We start from the raw sequence: 20,347 nt of genomic DNA, 5'->3' as shown, positions 1-20,347 counted from the left end.
ACTTCCTCAAATGTATGTCAACTATTTTTTTGCATTAAAAATTTTTTATTGATGTATAGTTGATTTACAATATGTGTCAGTGTCTAGTGTATGGCAAAGTGATTCAGTCAAATATATCCACATATTCTTTTTCATTATGGTTTATTATAGGATTTACATATATTATAGTTCCCGGAATTATCTGTCAATTTTAAAATGAGAAGGTTGGGTTAGGAGTTTAGAGTCTATTCTGGCTCTGACATTTAGAAAGAAAGAGAGGGATTTGTTGAAAAAAATTTATCTTAGCATTGTAATCAGAAATCATTTTAGAGAAAGAGAAAATATAAAGTGACTTGGAGTAGGTGAGACCCTGACAAAGATGTAAGATAAGAATGAGGGAATGAGTGGGACTCCATCTGGATGAGAAAAGGTGAAGACTTCATTGTTTTGTTTCTAAAAGTAGACAGAAGAGCAGGTGAAGGGAGAGGGAATACGAGGGCCCAGAGCCAGAAAAAGAAAACTGAGTGCTGGGTGGGGAATACCCAATGGAGAAACCCTCAGTGGAGTGGAGGTATATTCTGAGGTATGTTAGATATCCACTAATATCTAAAGTGGATATTAGAGACCAGATGTGTCTAACTTTTGCCTTTCTGGAAATGATTGGTAAAGTGTTTCATTTTCATACATGGATTGGAGGTTGAAATTTTAATAAATTTTGAAAACTGTGCTATGTTTTACAAATCTGAGTCAGTGTGGGCCAGCACTGCAGCAGCATAGAGGCAATTATGCTTCAGGAGAGCAGGGAGAACATGAAATCATAAACCACTATTGTGATTCTGAGAAACATTAAAGCGATCATGGAATTGGGGTTATGGAGGGAGAATAAAACAAGTTAATCTAGATCTTGCAAATTTGCACAAGATAGAAGCTATTACCCTTCAGTTGTGTCCAACTCTTTGTGACCCCATGGATCGTAGCCTGTGAGGCTCCTCTGTCCATGGCATTTTCTTGACAAGCATACTGGTGGGGGTTGCCATACACTCCTCCAGGCTTTCTTCTTCTCCCATGAGTCAAACTTGTGTCTCTTGCATCGCTTGCAGTTTCTTTACTGCTGAGCCACCAGAGAGCCGGTAAAATCACGTTTCAAAGAGGTCAAGTGATTTGCTAAATTTTGCATGCCAGTAAATAGCATGGTTTGTTTCAGAGCCTAAAATCTCACACTCTGAGGATAGTGCTCTAATTCCTTGCAGAAGATGACCTTTTGGAAAGTATTTCTTCCTCTTCTAAGAGCACAAGTGATCATTGTCTTTTTCACATCTCACCGTATATCAAATACTTAAAACTAAGAGCTAATCATTTTGTTTCTTAATTCAACTGGTTTCTTTAAGATCAGAGAAATGATCAGAGAAATTTGCAGATGTATAAAACAAGTTCAGAGGTCTTCAGGCTTTTATGTTGACACAGAGAACCAAAGTGAAAATGCATTTATCTTAACACATATCAAAAACTTGCCATGTTCAAAGCAGCCGTGTGTAATTAAAAATATTAAGCATGACATTACTTTGCTAGTATTGTGACGAACAATCTCTTCACAACCTCAGCGTCCACTGCAGCAGCAATAGGGATGTGCATATCTGGGTATAGGCAGTGTGATATACTTGAACAACATAACCATGTACAAAGAATGAAGCTGTACTTATGATTTATGGCATACAGTTTTGATAACTAATTGAAATATTCAAGAAAGTAAAGATTAGAGCCGGGAAGGAAAGGTACTTCAGGTAGATAATTGCATATTAAAATATATAAAAAATAAATCTGCATGCTAAGAATGTGGACCCACAGAGTGGTTGTTTTAGACCAAAAGGTAGAAGTAGAGTGTTGGAAGATGAGATCAGAATTAGGCAATGATGAGAATGTGAGGCTTCTGTAATTTGTGACTGAATTTGTTTGAACTCTATTTTGAAAGACAGTGGTTTTCAAACATACTTCCATATGTGATCAGTTGTGAGATATATTGTAAATAATTTGCTTTACATATGAATTACTTACCTTTGTAATAAAGGATGGGTTCAAGATTATTCCATGGTCAAAAATGCCTTCTTGAAGACAGATATCACATAGTGTTAGAGTGAGTGGACTCTTGCTGATCTCCTGTTTATATTCCTTAGTGTGTGGCATTTCCATCTGTTTTTTTTTTTTTTTTCCACATAATTTGAAATTTTTGGAGGGCAACCAAAACCTTGCCTGTTTCAATTTTTACAACCACAAAAAAATGTTTCTTTGCCCAGAAACTTCTTCTGATCTTTAACTTGACTGAGGCCAGTTCATATTTTGATTAAAACAAATCTCCAAATATCTTACTAAGCAATGTCCCTGACATAGGTTAGCATTTGTCTCTGTGTTTGCCTAGTATCTTGGGGCATATGTATATCATGTTATTGTAACTTTTAATTTACTTGAGTGTGTCTTTTATTTGATTTTGATTTTCTTGAGAGAAGAGCTTATATAACCTCACTCTAGATTCTCAGTGCCTTAGAGTGTATTCAGTAAATGTTGGATGGATGAGTGAATATTGCTAGTAATATTGGAAGGCAACGCTCCCTTTAAAGTTCCTCCAACAAAAACTCCTTGAAAAGTTGGTAGAGTATAAATTTTAAACATAGGACATGTATACTTTTATTCACTATTCCAGATGAATAAAGAAGAATAAAATGGACAAGACAAATGCAACAGTTATTTCTAATTTTATTTTTCTGGGATTTACTCACTATCCCAAAGTTGAAATCACCATATTTGTGCTGTGCTTACTGATGTACTTGATCACGTTACTGGGTAATATTATTCTGATCTCGGTTAGTGTCCTGTATTCTCACCTAACACACCCATGTGCTTCTTCCTCAGCAACCTGTCATGTCTGGACATCTGGTATACTTCTTCTGCCCAGACTCCAATGATGGCAAATTTTATTTCAGGGGAGAACACCATCTCATTCTCAGGGTGTGCTGCTCAGATGTACTTCTCTCTGGCCATGGGCTCCACTGAGTGTGTGCTCCTGTCTGTGATGGCGTATGACCGATATGTAGCCATCTGCGAGCCCCTGAGATACCCCGTCATCATGAACAAGAAGATTTGTGTTCGGATTGCAGCTGGCTCGTGGGTGACGGGCTCCTTCACTGCCCTGGTGGGAACTGTGTCTGTTGCAGCTGTCACTGTGTGGAAGTGGTGTCATCGATCATTTCGCTTGTGAGATTCTGGCCGTCCTGAAACTGGCTTGTGTAGACACTTCCAAGGTGACGTTAATCATGCTGGTGATCAGTGTACTTCTTCTTCTCATGCCAATGCTCCTCATTTGTATTTCTTATGCATTCATCCTCTCTAGCATCCTAAGAATCAGCTCATTGGATGGTCGAAGCAAAGCTTTTCCAACATGTGCAGCCCACCTGAGTGTAGTGGTTTTTTTCTATAGGACAGCTCTCTCCATGTACCTCAAGCCATCAACTATGGATTCACAGGAAATAGATAAATTTATAGCCTTGGTATATGCTGGCTTAACCCCATGTTGAATCCTATCATTTATAGTTTACGGAACAGAGAAATGAAAGTGGCTGTGAAAAAATTGCTGGTTAGGAACTCTCTTTGTGCTCTTTCAGTCTCTAGTAGCACATGATATCTGTAAATATTAAGGGATATTTAGTACTGTCTCTATATATCAGGAGATAATTGGGGTAGACACTCATTTTTAAATGTGATGTGCAATTTTCTAAGTCTCTTCTTTGACTAAGCACTGAAAGTCTAAGTAATATCAATGTATCATACATAAGTTTATCTGGTCTTAAACAAATAGTCTCATGATGACAATTTTTTTTTTAATTTGGGGTTATAGGGTTAAATATAATTATTTTTGTTGGCTTTCTGATATTTTTATTTCTAAAATTTTTAAAAATTGAAATACATTGATTAATATTGTTTCAAGTCTGTAACAAAATAATTCAGTTATGTGTATGTGTGTGTATTCTTTTTCAGATTCTTTTCCAAAGTAGGTTATGATAAGATATTGAATATATTTCCCCATGTTTATAGTAGGTCCTTGTTATTTATCTGTTTTGTATGTAGTATCAGCTAACTGGGTATCTATTAACCTCAGGCTTCTCTGGTTGCTCAGTGGTGAAGAATTTGCCTGACAATGCAGGAGCCACAGGTTCTATCACTGGGTCGAGAAGATCCCGTAGAAAAGGAAGTGGCAACTCACTCCAGTATTACTGCCAGGGAAGTCTTACACACAAAGGAGCCTGGGGGGCTATATAATCTATGGGGTTGCAAAAGAGTCAGATACAACTTAGTAACTAAACAACAACAGCAATCAATTAGTCTCAAATTCTCAATTTATCCATCATCCTCCTTTCTTTTTTGGTAATGATAAGCTTGTTTTCTGTATCTGTAAGTATATTTTGTAAATAAATTCATTTTTATCATTTTTTGTAGACTCCACAAATTGATGGTATCATCTATTTGTCTTTCCCTAATTTACTTCACTTAGTATAATTATTTGTAGGTCTAACCATGTTACTGCAAATGACATTGTTTTATCCTTTATAGTTGAGTAACATTACACTGTATATGTATTCCACATCTTCTTTATTCATTCATGTGTCAGTGGACACTTAGGTTACTTCCATGTCTTGCCTTACTTTGCCAACAAAAGTTCGTCTAGTCAAGGCTATGGTTTTTCCTGTGGTCGTGTATGGATGTGAGAGTTGGCCTGTGAAGAAGGCTGAGCGCCGAAGAATTGATGCTTTTGAACTGTGGTGTTGGAGAAGACTCTTGAGAGTCCCTTGGACTGCAAGGAGATCCAACCAGTCCATTCTGAAGGAGATCAGCCCTGGGATTTCTTTGGAAGGAATGATGCTAAAGCTAAAACTCCAGTACTTTGGCCACCTCATGCGAAGACTTGACTCATTGGAAAAGACTCTGATGCTGGGAGGGATTGGGGGCAAGAGGAGAAGGGGACGACAGAGGATGAGATGGCTGGATGGCATCACTGACTTGATGGACGTGAGTCTGAGTGAACTCCGGGAGTTGGTGATGGACAGGGAGGCCTGGCGTGCTTCAATTCATGGGGTAGCAAAGAGTCGGATATGACTTAGCAAATGATCTGATCTGATCTGAAGTCTTGCCTATTGCAAATATTGCTGTTATGAACATTGAGGTGCATGTATCTTTTTGAATTAGCATTTTCTCTGTATATATGCCCAGGAGGAGATTTCAGTATTCTATGGCAACTCTATTATTAGTTTTTTAAAGAAATTCCATATTGGAAGCAAGGCAAAGACTAATAGAGTTTTGTCAAGAAAATGCACTGGTCATAACAAACACCATCTTCCAACAATACAAGACAACTCTATACATGGACATCACCAGATGGTCAACACCGAAATCAGATTGATTATATTCTTTGCAGCCAAAGATGGATAAGCTCTATATTGTCAGCAAAAACAAGATCAGGAGCTGACTGGCTCAGACCATGAATTCCTTACTGCCAAATTCAGACTTAATTTGCACAAAGTAGGGAAAACCACTAGACCATTCAGGTATGACCTAAATCAAATCCCTTATGATTATACAGTGGAAGTGAGAAATAGATTTAAGGGCCTAGGTCTGATAGATAGAGTGCCTGATGAATTATGGAACATTGCAGTTCGTGACATTGTACAGGAGACAGGGATCAAGACCATCCCCATGGAAAAGAAATGCAAAAAGCAAAATGGCTGTCTGGGGAGGCCTTACAAATAGCTGTGAAAAGAAGAGAAGCGAAAAGCAAAAGAGAAAAGGAAATATATAAACATCTGAATGCAGAGTTCCAAAGAATAGCAAGAGATAAGAAAGCCTTCTTCAGCGATCAGTGCAAAGAAATAGAGGAAAACAACAGAATGGGAAAGACTAGGGATCTCTTCAAGAAAATTAGAGATGCCAAGGGAACATTTCATGCAAAGATGTGCTCTATAAAGGACAGAAATGGTATGGACCTAACAGAAGCAGAAGATATTAAGAAGAGATGGCAAGAATACACAGAAGAACTGTACAAAAAAGATCTTCATGACCCAGATAATCACGATGGTGTGATCACTGACCTAGAGCCAGACATCCTGGAATGTGAAGTCAAGTGGGCCTTAGAAAGCATCACTACAAACAAAGCTAGTGGAGCTGATGGAATTCCAGTTGAGATATTCCAAGTCCTGAAAGATGATGCTGTGAAAGTGCTGCACTCAATATACCAGCAAATTTGGAAAACTCAACAGTGGCCACAGGACTGGAAAAGGTCAGTTTTCATTCCAATCCGAAAGAAAGGCAATGCCAAAGAATGCTCAAACTACCACACAATTGCACTCATCTCACATGCTAGTAAAGTAATGCTCAAAATTCTCCAAGCCAGGCTTCAGCAATATGTGAACCGTGAACGTCCTGATGTTCAACTGGTTTTAGAAAAGGCAGAGGAACCAGAGATCAAATTGCTAACATCCGCTGGATCATCGAAAAAGCAAGAGAGTTCCAGAAAAACATCTATTTCTGCTTTATTGACTATGCCAAAGCCTTTGACTGTGTGGATCACAATAAACTGTGGAAAATTCTGAAAGAGATGGGAATACCAGACCACCTGATCTGCCTCTTGAGAAACCTATATGCAGGTCAGGAAGCAACAGTTAGAACTGGACATGGAACAACAGACTGGTTCCAAATAGAAAAAGGAGTTCATCAAGGCTGTATATTGTCACCCTGTTTATTTAACTTATATGCAGAATACATCATGAGAAACGCTGGACTGGAAGAAACACAAGCTGGAATCAAGATTGCCGGGAGAAATATCAATAACCTCAGATATGCAGATGACACCACCCTTATGGCAGAAAGTGAAGAGGAACTCAAAAGCCTATTAATGAAAGTGAAAGTGGAGAGTGAAAAAGTTGGCTTAAAGCTCGACATTCAGAAAACGAAGATCATGGCATCCGGTCCCGTCACTTCATGGGAAATAGATGGGGAAATAGTGGAAACTGTATCAGACTTTATTTTTCTGGGCTCCAAAATCACTTCAGATGGTGACTGCAGCCATGAAATTAAAAGACGCTTACACCTTGGAAGGAAAGTTATGACCAACCTAGATAACATATTGAAAAGCAGAGACATTACTTTGGCAACAAAAGTTCGTCTAGTCAAGGCTATGGTTTTTCCTGTGGTCATGTATGGATGTGAGAGTTGGACTGTGAAGAAGGCTGAGCGCCGAAGAATTGATGCTTTTGAAATGTGGTGTTGGAGAAGACTCTTGAGAGTCCCTTGGACTGCAAGGAGATCCAACTAGTCCATTCTGAAGGAGATCACCCTGGGATTTCTTTGGCAGGAATGATGCTAAAGCTGAAACTCCAGTACTTTGGCCACCTCATGCTAAGAGTTGACTCATTGGAAAAGCGTCTGTTGCTGGGAGGGAATGGGGGCAGGAGGAGAAGGGGACAACAGAGGATGAGATGGATGGATGGCATCACTGACTTGATGGACGTGAGTCTGAGTGAACTCCGGGAGTTCGTGATGGACAGGGAGGCCTGGCGTGCTGCGATTCATGGGGTCGCAAATAGTCAGACACGACTGAATAGTCAGTCAGACTGAGCGACTGAACTGAATACATTTAATATTAGGATTGTGTTACCATTATTTATTTCTTTTTAAATACAATAAAAAGAGGAAATTGGAAGTCAAGGCTAATGGTTTCTTCCATATAATAACTTGACCTCACTGTGCTTTGGAAGATGGACACTGCAATGTCTACATTATGAACCTGTGGTAATCAGATAAGAAAATCAAAACCAGCAACCAGTTCCTAGTAATTTTTATTATCAAAGGCAAGAGAAGAGAGATCCTCTCAGGACTTTTATAAGCATTTGTTTAAGAGATGAAGGTGAAATGGTTTGATGAAGCCTGTTTGTCAAAAATCTTATCATACTGGGCTTTTTTCTGTAGAAAGAGCAGGTCAGTGAATATTTTCTCATACTCTTGTGATGTGATCAGGCTAAGATGTTAGGTTTAGAAAGACTGGACTTTTGACAGTATAGAGGATCAATTCAGAATGGGACAAATGAGTTAGAGGACCATGGAGACAGTGTACATAGAGGCAGTGAAGACTTAGAAAGCAATGAGATGAAAAGATAGGATGAATACGGGAATTTCATGGTTACAGTATTGGATTTGAGGATCTTTCATGTATGGATAGTCATCAACAATGATCCTACTAGTATAAGTGAAGAACTCTAATGCAGCCATTGATTGAATAAGAGGAGAAGCTTAAGAATGATGACTTCATAAAGGTAATTATGTAAGTTGGATGACTGGCTGACTGTGTTGATGATTAGACTTCCAGGTGAAGAGAGATTAGTAAAGTCCTGGAGAGAAATCAGGGTCAAGCTGTATATTAAAAAGTCCTTTGCTCAGAGATGGCAATTGAGCCCTAGGTGAGGATGATATGGTCTATGCAGAAGTTTGGGACAGATATCTATAAAATGATTGGCTTCATTTTTCTACACTTGGTCAGAGTTGAAGTAAAGGGAAAAGAACAGAACACTTGTGATTTGGAGTATAGAATTCCAATTTGATTGTTGTCTGCACAAGCTGAGTGAACTTAGGCTATTTTTAAAACATGCTAGTTTGATTTTCTCTTCTATGAAATACAGATAACTTATTTACTATACTTATAATAAAATTCTTTCTTGCTACTTCTGAAAGACCACCTGTCAGTCAACTTATTTTATTTTAGAGTGTAGTTGATAAAAAATGTTGTGTTAGTTTTAAGTTTACAGCAAAGTGATTCAGTAATAAGTTTATGTATCTATTAATCTTCAAATTCTTCTCCCATATAAGTTGTTAGTAATACTGAGCAGAGTTCCCTTGCTATAGAGTATATCTTTGCTAGTGATTCATTTCATATACAGCAGTGTGTACATGTCCATCACAAACCCCCTATCTATTCCTCCCCATCCCTCCTTCTCCCTTGGTAATAGTAAGTTCATTCTCTAAGCCGGTAAGTCTGTTCTATTTTATAAGTTCATGTCTACTTTTCAGTTCAGTTCAGTTGCTCAGTCATGTCCGACTCTTTGCAACCCCATGAACCGCAGCACGCCAGGCCTTCCTGTCCATCACCAACTCCCAGAGTCCACCCAAACCCATGTCTATTGTGTCTGTGATGCTATCCAACCATTTCATCCTCTGTCGTCCCCTTCTCCACCCACCTTCAATCTTTCCCAGCAAGAGAGTCTTTTCAAATGAGTCAACTCTCTGCATCAGGTGGCCAAAGTATCGGAGTTTCAGCTTCAACATCAGTCCCTCCAATGATCACCCAGGACTGATCTCCTTTAGCATGGACTGGTTGGATCTCCTTGCAGTCCAAGGGACTCCCAAGAGTCTTCTCCAACACCACAGTTCAAAAACATCAAATCTTCTAGATTCTGAATAAAACTGATATTATACAGTATTTGTCCTTCTCTGTCTGACTTCCTTTACTCAGTATGACAATCTATATGTCCATCCATGTTGCTGCACATGTCGTTATTCCATTCTTTTTAAGAGCTGAGTAATATTCCTTTCTGTATGTATATCACCTCTTTATCCACTCACCTGTCAATGAACACTTAGGTTGCTTCCATGTCTTGGCTACATAGTCAGTTTTTGATCTTTATTCTGGCTAGATTCTAAATTCAGCTCCTTTGAATTTACTTGTGATTTCAATTAGATTGAGCAGCACCTGTTACTTTATTTCATGTCTATGCCTTTCACTCTGGCAGCTCTAGGAATATTAGCATAAAATATCCCCAAATCTTTCCTCCTCTCTTTGCTGTCTGTCTCTCTCCACTCTATCTCTCTCCTCTTTGTCTCTCTCTATTTACCTTTCTTTCTCAGCTTCACTCCATTGCTACCGATTCTAGAATATACTGAAATATTTGTTTAATATTTCATTAATTAAGTTGGCATCACCAACTTGATGGACATGAGTTTGAGCAAACTCTGGGAGTTGGTACTGGACAGGAAAGCCCGGTGTGCTGCAGTCCATGGGGTTGCAAAGAGTCAGACACGACTGAGTGACTGAACTGAACTGATTTGTTTTCTGATGGGGAGAACAGAAAGGTGAGGAGGATTAGATATCTACTTCTGACCAAGAAGAAACAGGGACTTCATTTTGCCCTTCTACCTGAAGCAATAAAAATAAAACAGAAATAAGTGTGAAAAATCAATTTTAAGATATCGAACATCAAACAACATACGACAGTGATCCCTGAGAGATGAGGAACAAATGAAGTGAACCCTTTAATTTTCCCAACTTAGTTCCCTCAATGATGAATTTACAGGTAATAAGATAGGGAGAGATAAGATAGAGAGAACCCATCGGGAAAGGATTTGAGGATGGAATTGAGAGGCCAGGGAGAACAAGGCAGCTAGTTTTCAAGTCCAAATCCAGAGAGGAGGAAGCTACAGAAAAAAGAGCTAGAGCTCTAAAGGGACACCATTCTGCTTTCAGCTTAGTACTGATCAGTGAAGGTGTATGAAGGAACTAAGCAGGACCTGGGAAAGGATCATCCAGGAGAACTGGAGGGAATGATTTTCAAGCTCACACAAGGCTGAGAATAAAATCAACACATTGTACACTGTAAAATTCACCTTGTATAACCTAAATGGACACACCTTTTAGTTGTTAATAATATTTTAATAAAACAACATAAAAGAAAGAAAGTAGGTTTTTAAAGCGGCAAACAGGACACTGATAGAATTACTAGACATGACATTAAGAAGTTATTCTGACTGTATTTAATATAGTCAAGAAGGCTGAGAAAAAATCATGTCATTTGAGATACAGAAAATTATATTTAGAGATATATATTTATAAATAAATATATGTATTTATATTTATAAGTATAAAATTATATTTAGAGATATTTTAAAAATACAAATTCTAAGACCTAGTAATGAAGTGTATCTAATATGAATCTATCCAGTATACTTTGGATGGAATGAAAGTAATTGGACCCTGCAGAAGGAAAGATTAGTGAACAAGGAATCAGAGAAATAGTAACACTTTAAAATAAAACAAAGAGAAAAGAGAATGAAAAAAAGTGAACAGACCATTAACTGTGTGAGACAGCTTTAAGTGATATGGTATGCATATAACTGGAGTCCAAAAGAGAAAAAGCAGTAGTAAATACAAAATGCATTGAAATAAAATGTATTTTAAGTTAATACAAAATGCAAAACAAAAATAATATTTAAATAATGGATAGAAACTTTCTAAACTTGATGAAAACAATAAATACACAGACAAAAGAATCTCAGTAGCCAAAATAATGAGAAACAGAAAGAAAACCACACCGAGGTTCAGCAACAAACTGCTTAAAAATCAGAAAAGAGGTACCTTATGTTCATAAGAGAGAGGTTTGTTCTCACTGCAAGCCTGAGATAATAAAGAAACCACAACATTAAAGTACTGAAAGAAAAAGAGTCACTATAGTATTCTATAATCCCGTAGAAAGAGAAGCAATGCCAAAGAATGTTCAAATACCACAGAATTGCACTCATTTCATAAGCTAGCAAAGTAATACTCAAAATTCGCCAAGCTAGGTTTAACAGTCCAGGAACTGAGAACTTCCAGATGATCAAGTTGGATTTAGAAAAGGTAGAGGAACCAGAGATAAAATTGCCAACAATCCGTTGGATCACAGAAAAAGCAAGAGAATTCCAGAAAAACAAAAAACAAAAAAGCCATTTACTTCTGCTTTATTGACTATGCCAAAGCCTTTGACTGTGTGGATCACAACAAACTATGGAAAATTCTTAACAAGTTGGGAATACCAGACCACCTTACGTGCCTCCTGAGAAATCTGTATGCAGGTCAAGAAGGAACAGTTAGAACTGGATTTGGAACTACAGACTGGTTCCAAATTGGGAAAGGAATACATCAAGGCTGTATATTGTCACCCTGCTTATGAAACTTAAATGAAGAGTACATCATGAGAAATGCTGGCTGGAGGAAGCACAAGCTGGAATCAAGATTGCCAGGAGAAATATCAATAACCTCAGATATGCAGGTGACACCACCCTTATCGCATAAAATGAAGAGGAGCTAAAGAACCTCTTGATGAAAGTGAAAGAGGAGAGTGAAAGGCAGGCTTAAAACCCAACATTCAAAAAATTAAGATCATGGTAGGTAATCCCTTCACTTCATGACAAATAGATAGAGAAACAATGGAAACAGAGACAGACTTTACATTCCTGGGCTCCAAAATCACTGCAGATGGTGACTGTAGCCATGAAATTAAATACACTTGCTCCTTGGAAGAATAGCAATGACCAATCTAGATAGCATATTAAAAAGCAGAGACATTACTTTCCCAACAATGGTCTGTCTAGTCAAAGCTTATGGATTTTCCAGTAGTCATGTATGGATGTGAAAGTTGGACCATAAGGAAAGCTGAGCGCTGAAGAATTGATGCTTTTGAACTGTGGTGTTGAAGACTCTTGAGAGTTCCTTGGACAGCAGGGAGAACCAACCAGTCAATCCTAAATGAGATCAGTGCTGAATATTCACTGGATGGACTGATGCTGAAGCTGAAACTCCAATACATTGGCCACTTGATTTGGCACCTTTTTCTTTGGAAAAGACCATGATTTGGAAAAGATTGAAGGCAGGATGAGAAGGGGACAACAGAGGATGATACGGTTGGATGGCATCCCCAACTCAATGGACACGGATTTGGGTGGACTCCGGGAGTTGGTAATGGACAGGGAAACCTGGTGTGCTGCCGCCCATGGGCTTGCAAAAATCGGACATGCACTGACTGAACTGAACTGATAGTATTCTATACCCAATGTACATAGATTTCAAAGTTAACATTTTTTCATTTACATTCTTAGAATCAGCACTGGTTCCGTTTTAGTGGAAAATTGAATTTAGTAATCAAGGTCTGGCAATAGATTTACGATTACTATTAGCATATCACTGCTCCCAGGTGTTCTCAGTGGTCACAAGTGGGGAATAAATGTGCTTTTATATGCACCTATGTACATGTAAATATACACACTTTTACAAATATTTGCATCCATATTTTGCTGTTGTTCAGTCGCTCAGTCATGTCTGACTCTTTGCAACCCAATGGACTGTGGCCCACCAGGCTTTCCTGTGTTTCACTAACTCCCGGAGTTTGCTCAAACTCAGGTCCATTGAGTTGAAGATGCCATCCAATCATCTCATCCTCTGCCACCCTCTTCTCCTCCTGCTCTGAATATTTCCCAGCTTCAGGGTCTTTTCCAGTGAGTCGGTTCTTTGCATCAGGTGACCATAGTATTGGAGCTTCAGCTTCAGCATCAGTTCTTCCAATGAATAGTCAGGGTTGGTTTCCTTTAGGATTGACTGATTTGATCTCCTTGCTGTCCAAGGAACTCTCAAGAGTCTTCTTCAACATCACAATTTGAAAGCATCAGTTCTTTGGTGCTCAGCCTTGTTTATGGTCCAACTTTCACATCTGTATGTGACTACTGGAAAAACCATACCTTTGACTATCTGGCCTTTCTTGGCAAAGTGCTGTCTCTGCTTTTCAGTATGTTGTCTAGGAGCTGACTGTGGCTTGGATCATGAACTCCTTACTGCCAAATTCATACTGAAATTGAAGAAAATGGCGAAAACCACTAGACCATTCAGGTATGACCTAAATCAAATCCCATGACTATACAGTGGAAGTGAGAAAAAATTTAAGGGACTAGATCTGTTAAACAGAGTGCCTGATGAACTATGAATGGAGGTTTGTGACACTGTACAGGAGACAGGAATCAAGACTATCCCCAAGAAAAAGAAATGCAAAAAAGCAAAATGGCTGTCTGGGGAGGCCTTACAAATATCTGTGAAAGAAGGGAAGCAAAAAGCAAAGGAGAAAAGGAAAGACATACCCATTTGAATACAGAGTTCCAAAGATTAGCAAGGAGAGATAAGAAATCCTTCCCCAGTGATCAATGCAAAGAAATAGAGGAAAACAACAGAATGGGAAAGACTATAGATCACTTCAAGAAAATTAGAGATACCAAGGGAACATTTCATGCAAAGATGGGCTCGAAAGGACAGAAATGGTAGTGACCTAAGTGAAGCAGAAGGTATTAAGAAGAGGTGGCAAGAATACACAGAAGAACTGTACAAAAAAAATCTTCATGACAGATAATCACAATGGTGTGATCACTCACCTAGAGCCAGACATCCTGGAATGTGAAGTGAAGTGGGCATTAGGAAGCATCACTACAAACAAAGCTAGTGGAGGGGATGGAATTCAGGCTAAGCTATTTCAAATCCTGAAAGATGATGCTGTGAAAGTGCTGCAGTCAATATGCCAGCAAATTTGGAAAACTCAGCAGTGGCCACAGGACTGGAAAAGGTTAGTTTTCATTCTAATCCCAAAGAAAGGCAATTCCAAAGAATGCTCAAACTACCACACACAATTGTACTCATCTCACATGCTAGTGAAGTAATGCTTAAAATTCTCCAAGCCAGGCTTCAGCAGAACGTGAACCATGAACTTTTAGATGTTCTAGCTGGTTTTAGAAAAGGCAGAGGAACCAGAGATCAAATGGCCAACATCCACTGGATCATGGAAAAAGCAAGAGAGTTCCAGAAAAACATCTATTTCTGCTTTATTGACTATGCCAAAGCCTTTGACTGTGTGGATCACAATAAACTGTGGAAAATTCTGAAAGAGATGGGAATACCAGACCACCTGACCTGCCTCTTGAGAAACCTATATTCAGGTCAGGAAGCAATAGTTAAAATTGGTCAAGGAACAACAGACTGGTTCCATATAGGAAAAGGAGTATGTCAAGGCTGTATATTGTCACCCTGTTTATTTAACTTATATGCAGAGTACATCATGAGAAATGCTGGGCTGGAGGAAGCACAAGCTGGAATCAAGATTGCTGGGAGAAATATCAATAACCTTAGACATGCAGATGACAGGATCCTTATGTCAGAAAGCGAAGAACTAAAGAGCCTCTTGATGAAAGTGAAAGAGGAGAGTGAAAAGTTGGCTTAAAGCTCAACATTCAGAAAACTAAGATCATGGCATCCAGTCCCATCACTTCATGGCAGATAGATGGAGAAACAGTGGAAACAGTGGCTGCCTTCATTTTTCTGGGCTCCAAAGTCACTGCAGATGGTGATTGCAGCCATGAAATTAAAAGACGCTTACTCCTTGGAAGGAAAGTTATGACCAACCTAGACAGCATATTAAAAATCAGAGACGTTTGGCCAACAAACGTCTGTCTAGTCAAGGCTATGTTTTTTCCAGTGGTCATATATGGATGAGAGAGTTGAACTATAAAGAAAGTGGAGCACAAAAGAATTGATGCTTTTGCACTGTGGTGTTGGAGAAGACTCTTGAGAGTCCCTTGGACTGCAAGGAGATCCAACCAGTCCATCCTAAAGGAGATCAGTCCTGGGTGTTCACTGGAAGGACTGATGTTGAAGCTGAAACTCCAGTACTTTGGCCACCTGATGCAAAGAGCTGACTCATTTGAAAAGACCCTAATACTGGAAAGATTGAGGGCAGGAAGAGAAGGGGACGACAGAGGATGAGATGGTTGGATGGCATCACTGACTCGATGGACATGGGTTTGGGTGGACTCCGGGAGTTGCTGATGAACAGGGAGGCCTGGTGTGCTGTGATTCATGGGGTTGCAAAGAGTTGGATGACTGAGCAACTGAACTGAACTGAACTGAACCAAAGTACGTTTGTTATAGCTTTTCTTCCAAGGAACAATCGTCATTTAATTTCATGGCTCCAGTCATCATCGACAGTGATTTTGGAGCCCAAGAATATAAAGTGTCTCATTGTTTCCATTTCCACCCCTCCTCTATTTGCCATGAAGTGATGGGGCTGAATGCCATGATCTTAGTTTTTTGAATGTTGTGTTTTAAGCTAGCTTTTGCACTCTCCTGTTTCATCCTCATCAAGAGGATCTCTAGTTCCTCTTTGCTCTCATTAGGCTGGTGTCATTTGCTTATCGGAGGTTATTGATATCTTTCCCAGCAATCTTGATTCCAGCCTGTGCATCATGCAGCTCAGCATTTCTCATGATGTACTCTGCATAGTAATTCAATAAGCAAGTGAAAGTATCCAACCTGATGTACATCTTTTCCAATTTGGAACCAGTTCGTTGTTCTTTGTCCAGTTCTAACTGTTCCTTCTTGACCTGCATACAGGTTCTCAAGAGGCAGGTCAGGCAGTCTGGTATTCCCACCTCTTTTAATAATTTTCTACCATTTGGTGTTATCCAGAAGGTCAAAGGCTTTAGCATAGTCCATAAAGCAGAAGTAGATGTTTTTTCTGGAATTCCCTTGCTTTTTCTATGATCCAATAGATGTTGGCAAATTGATCTCTGGTTCCTCTGATGTTTCTAAATCAAGCTTTTACACCTAGAAGGTCTTGGTTCATGTATTGTTGAAGCCTAGCTTGAAGGATTTTGAGCATTATCTTGCTATTTGATATTATCTTGTTAACATGTGAAATGAGTGCAATTGTGCGGTAGTTTGAATATTTTGTGGTAGTTTGAACATTTGTGTAATCCATGTTAATTTCTATATATATGCATCAGTTCAGTTCAGTTCAGTTGCTCAGTCTTGTCTGACTCCTTGCGACCCCATGAATTTCAGCATGCCAGGCCTCCCCGTCCATCACCAACTCCCAGAGTTCACCCAGACTCACGTCCATCGAGTCGGTGATGCCATCCAGCCATCTCATCCTCTGTCATCCCCTTCTCCTCCTGGCCTGAATCCCTCCCAGCATCAGAGTCTTTTCCAATGAGTCAACTCTTCGCGTGAGGTGGCCAAAGTACTGGAGTTTCAGCTTCAGTATCATTCCCTCCAAAGAAATCCCAGGGCTGATCTCCTTCAGAATGGACTGGTTGGATCTCCTTGCAGTCCAAGAGACCCTCAAGAGTCTTCTCCAACACCACAGTTCAAAAGCATCAATTCTTTGGCACTCAGCTTTCTTCACAGTCCAACTCTCATATCCATACATAACCACGGGAAAAACAATAGCCTTGACTAGACAGTCCTTTGTTGGCAAAGTAATGTCTCTCCTTTTCAATATGCTATCTAGGTTGGTCATGACTTTTCTTCCAAGGAGTAAGCGTCTTTTAATTTCATGGCTGCAGTCACCATCTGCAGTGATTTTGGAGCCCAAAAAAATAAAGTCTGACACTGTTCCCATATTTATATCTCTATTTTTCTGTATGCATATTGCTATATATAGATACTGAAAGCAGTGAATTCACACTATCATCTTAGCCTGTATCTCATGGTTTATTCTAGTTTTTCCTCTTTCTCTGTGTGTAACTCTTCTCTCAGTGGTAAGCAGGCTCTCACTATACCTCATATGTTTACTTATCTCTTGTGTCATGTCCTGTATATAATTGAGCTCCCATTTCTTTTGATTCACTTTACCTCTATCTCTCCACAGTTCCCACACTAACATCCTTTTCTTCTTATAATATGATAATGATCACAAGTGGAATTTTAATTTTAATACTTGTCCTCACAGCGAATAAATTTTAATATACAGAACTGCAAACAAAATGTATGTGGTAAGTTTTCTGAAAATACATTTTGAAAAAAGTTATAGGTTATAAAAAAGAGATTAATGGTAGAAACATTGTCCTTCATTACTCTCACCTTTCAGAATACATGCACCTGAAAATTCTTATGTTAAATGGATGAAGGATGCATCCTTATTTCCTTATTTTTAATTTTTACTTCTTTTCTATTGAAAAAGAGTTGATTTACAATATTGTATTTGTTTCAGTTATACAGCATGGTGATTTACTATTTTTATAGATTGTACTCCATTTAAAGTATTAATAGACAATAATGGATGTATTTCCTCTTCTGGAAAGGAAATCTTGTTGCTTCTTTATACATAATAGTTTGTGTCTCTTCATTCCATACCTTGGCTCATCCTCCCCATTTCCCTCTCTTCACTTATGACCAGTAGCTTGTTCTAGATATCTGTGAGTCTGTTACTGTTTGTTAACATAAATTCATTTGTTTTATTTTTTAGATTTCACATAAAAGTAATAGCATAGAGTATTTGTCATTCTCTGACTCATTTCACTAAGTGTAATATATTCTAGGTATATCTATGTTGCTTTAGGTGGCAGAATTTCATTCTTTCTTTGTGGCTGAGTAATATTCTATTGGGGCTTCCCTGATGGTTCAATGATAAAGATGCCCCTGCCAATTCAGGACACACAGATTCGATCTCTGGGTCAGGAAGATCCCCAGGAGAAGGAAATGGCAACCCACTCCAGTATTCTTGCCTGAGAAATCTCTTATACAGAGAAGCCGGCAGGGGACAGTCTATGGGTTCCCAAAAGTTTTGGACATAGCAAGTAAACAACAACGATATTCACACACATATATATACACAGACACATTACATCTTCTTTATCCATTCATCAGCTGATGGACACTTAGGTTGCTTTCATATCTTGGCAATTGTAAACAGTGCTATCACTGTGGGTAAATTTGGAAGGATTTTTCAGAAAATAAAACATTTAAATTTTCTTTAATTAGATGCCTGAGTTGTCACCATAGGAGAAATATGATAATGGGGATGAAGTGACATATACTATTGTCCCTAAGTGTGAAAGAACAAATTATATTTGGATAACTACATGGTGCATGCAACATAGTGTAGCAGACTGGGTAGAAGAAACACAGCAAGAGAAAGAAGAAGGAATATATATATACTAGAAAAATGAGGTTGGGGCCGACCAAGTCCCTGAGTAAAACAAAAATGAGTAATAAAGAGAAAAAACATGAACTCAAGTAGTTCTCTCAAAAAGGGGAATGAAAAATACATATTTTTAATTGTGAAAAATTAAACCTGGATATTTCTGGAAAAGTTTAATTTCAATTTTTTTCTTGTTTCTGAAAGTTTGTTCTCACTTCATGGACTACATGTCCCTACATTTTTATGCTATTTTCATAAATAATGAAGTTAGATTATTACCCTGAAATTCCTTCCCAACTCTTAAACTCTGTGATTTTATGTATAGCCTTTATTTCCTTTGTTCTGCTTATACTGAAAACCTTGCATCCAATATATGAGCTTATTCTGTGCATAAATTCAAAGATGCAAATTTCTCCTTCTTTCCTCCAGAACCAGTCTAGCTGTCAATTTTCTCATAGCGCCATGCACTTCTGTATTCCTCAGGCTATAGATGATAGGATTGAGCATCGGTGTGATGACTCCATAGGACAGGGCAACAATTTATCAAAAGCAGCGTCTTTGGACTTTGGCTTCATATACATGAAGAGGATTGTCCCATAAAACACAGTCACCACCATTATGTGGGCTGAGCAGGTGGGAAAAGCCTTTTTTCTTCCTTCGGCTGAATTGATTCTTAGGACAGTGGAAAGGATGAAAATGTAGGAGATACAAATCAACAGTAATGGAACAAATAAAAATAGTACATTGCCCAACATGATAGTAATCTCATTCAAGGATATATCTGTGCAAGCTAGCTTGACAAAAGCCAATATTTCACAAACAAAATGATTGATGAGATTTTTTCCACAGAAGGGCAACTGCACTGCAAGAATTGTTTCTGTCAATGAGTTGAGAAAGCCCAGTCCCCAGGAGAGAGCTGCCATCTGAATACAAAGCGCCTTGCTCATGATGCTGGGGTATCTCAGAGGGTTGCAGATGGCTATGGAACGGTCATATGCCATCACTGCTAGAAGCACACACTCTGTCGACCCCATAGTGTAAGAGACAGACATCTGAACAACACACCTAGTGAAGTAGATAGTTTTTTTATCGGATAGAAAGTGTATCAGCATTGAGGGGATAAAGGAGGATGTGTACCAAATGTCAAGGAAGGAAAGATTACAGAGGAAGAAGTACATAGGGGTGTGAAGGTGGGAATCCAGGAGAGTGAGGATGATCAAAGTGCTGTTCCCCAGGAGAATCACCAGGTACATCAACAAACACATCGCAAAAAGGAGTTTCTCTGCTCTTGGATACTCAGAAAGTCCCTGTAGAATGAACTCAATGTCTGTCCAATTGGTCCTTTCCATTTCACATTTTCATACCTGGAGTAATCCAGAAGAGATGCAGATTTAAGGACTCTATACAGTATTATAATATGAAGTAAGAGAATATTGGAGGAAGGGCAACAGGTCAGTATTAGCTGGCTGGGTTTACAGTTGTGAGTTTAGATTTTCAAATTTTTCTTTTAGCTCATGTGTCAGGGAATAAAAGAAAGACAATAATTATGTTGGTAGTTTATTAAAAATACAAAC

The 20,347-nt window shown here is 38.7% G+C and overlaps 1 protein-coding gene across 1 annotated transcript in view; it reads right to left on the bottom strand.

Annotated features, from left to right (window-relative positions):
- LOC129650576 (olfactory receptor 13D1-like) overlaps window positions 1–20,122 on the bottom strand; it is a 57,267-nt gene extending 37,145 nt beyond the window's left edge. The window contains exon 1 of the mRNA XM_055579200.1: window positions 19,418–20,122. Coding sequence (XP_055435175.1) covers window positions 19,418–20,122 — 705 coding nt within the window. The remainder of the gene's footprint in view (window positions 1–19,417) is intronic.
- Window positions 20,123–20,347: the final 225 nt, after the last annotated feature.

Source organism: Bubalus kerabau, chromosome 4 (genome assembly GCF_029407905.1).
Source record: "Bubalus kerabau isolate K-KA32 ecotype Philippines breed swamp buffalo chromosome 4, PCC_UOA_SB_1v2, whole genome shotgun sequence".
Classification (NCBI taxonomy): Eukaryota; Metazoa; Chordata; class Mammalia; order Artiodactyla; family Bovidae; genus Bubalus; species Bubalus kerabau.
This window is presented reverse-complemented; position numbering and strand designations above follow the sequence as displayed.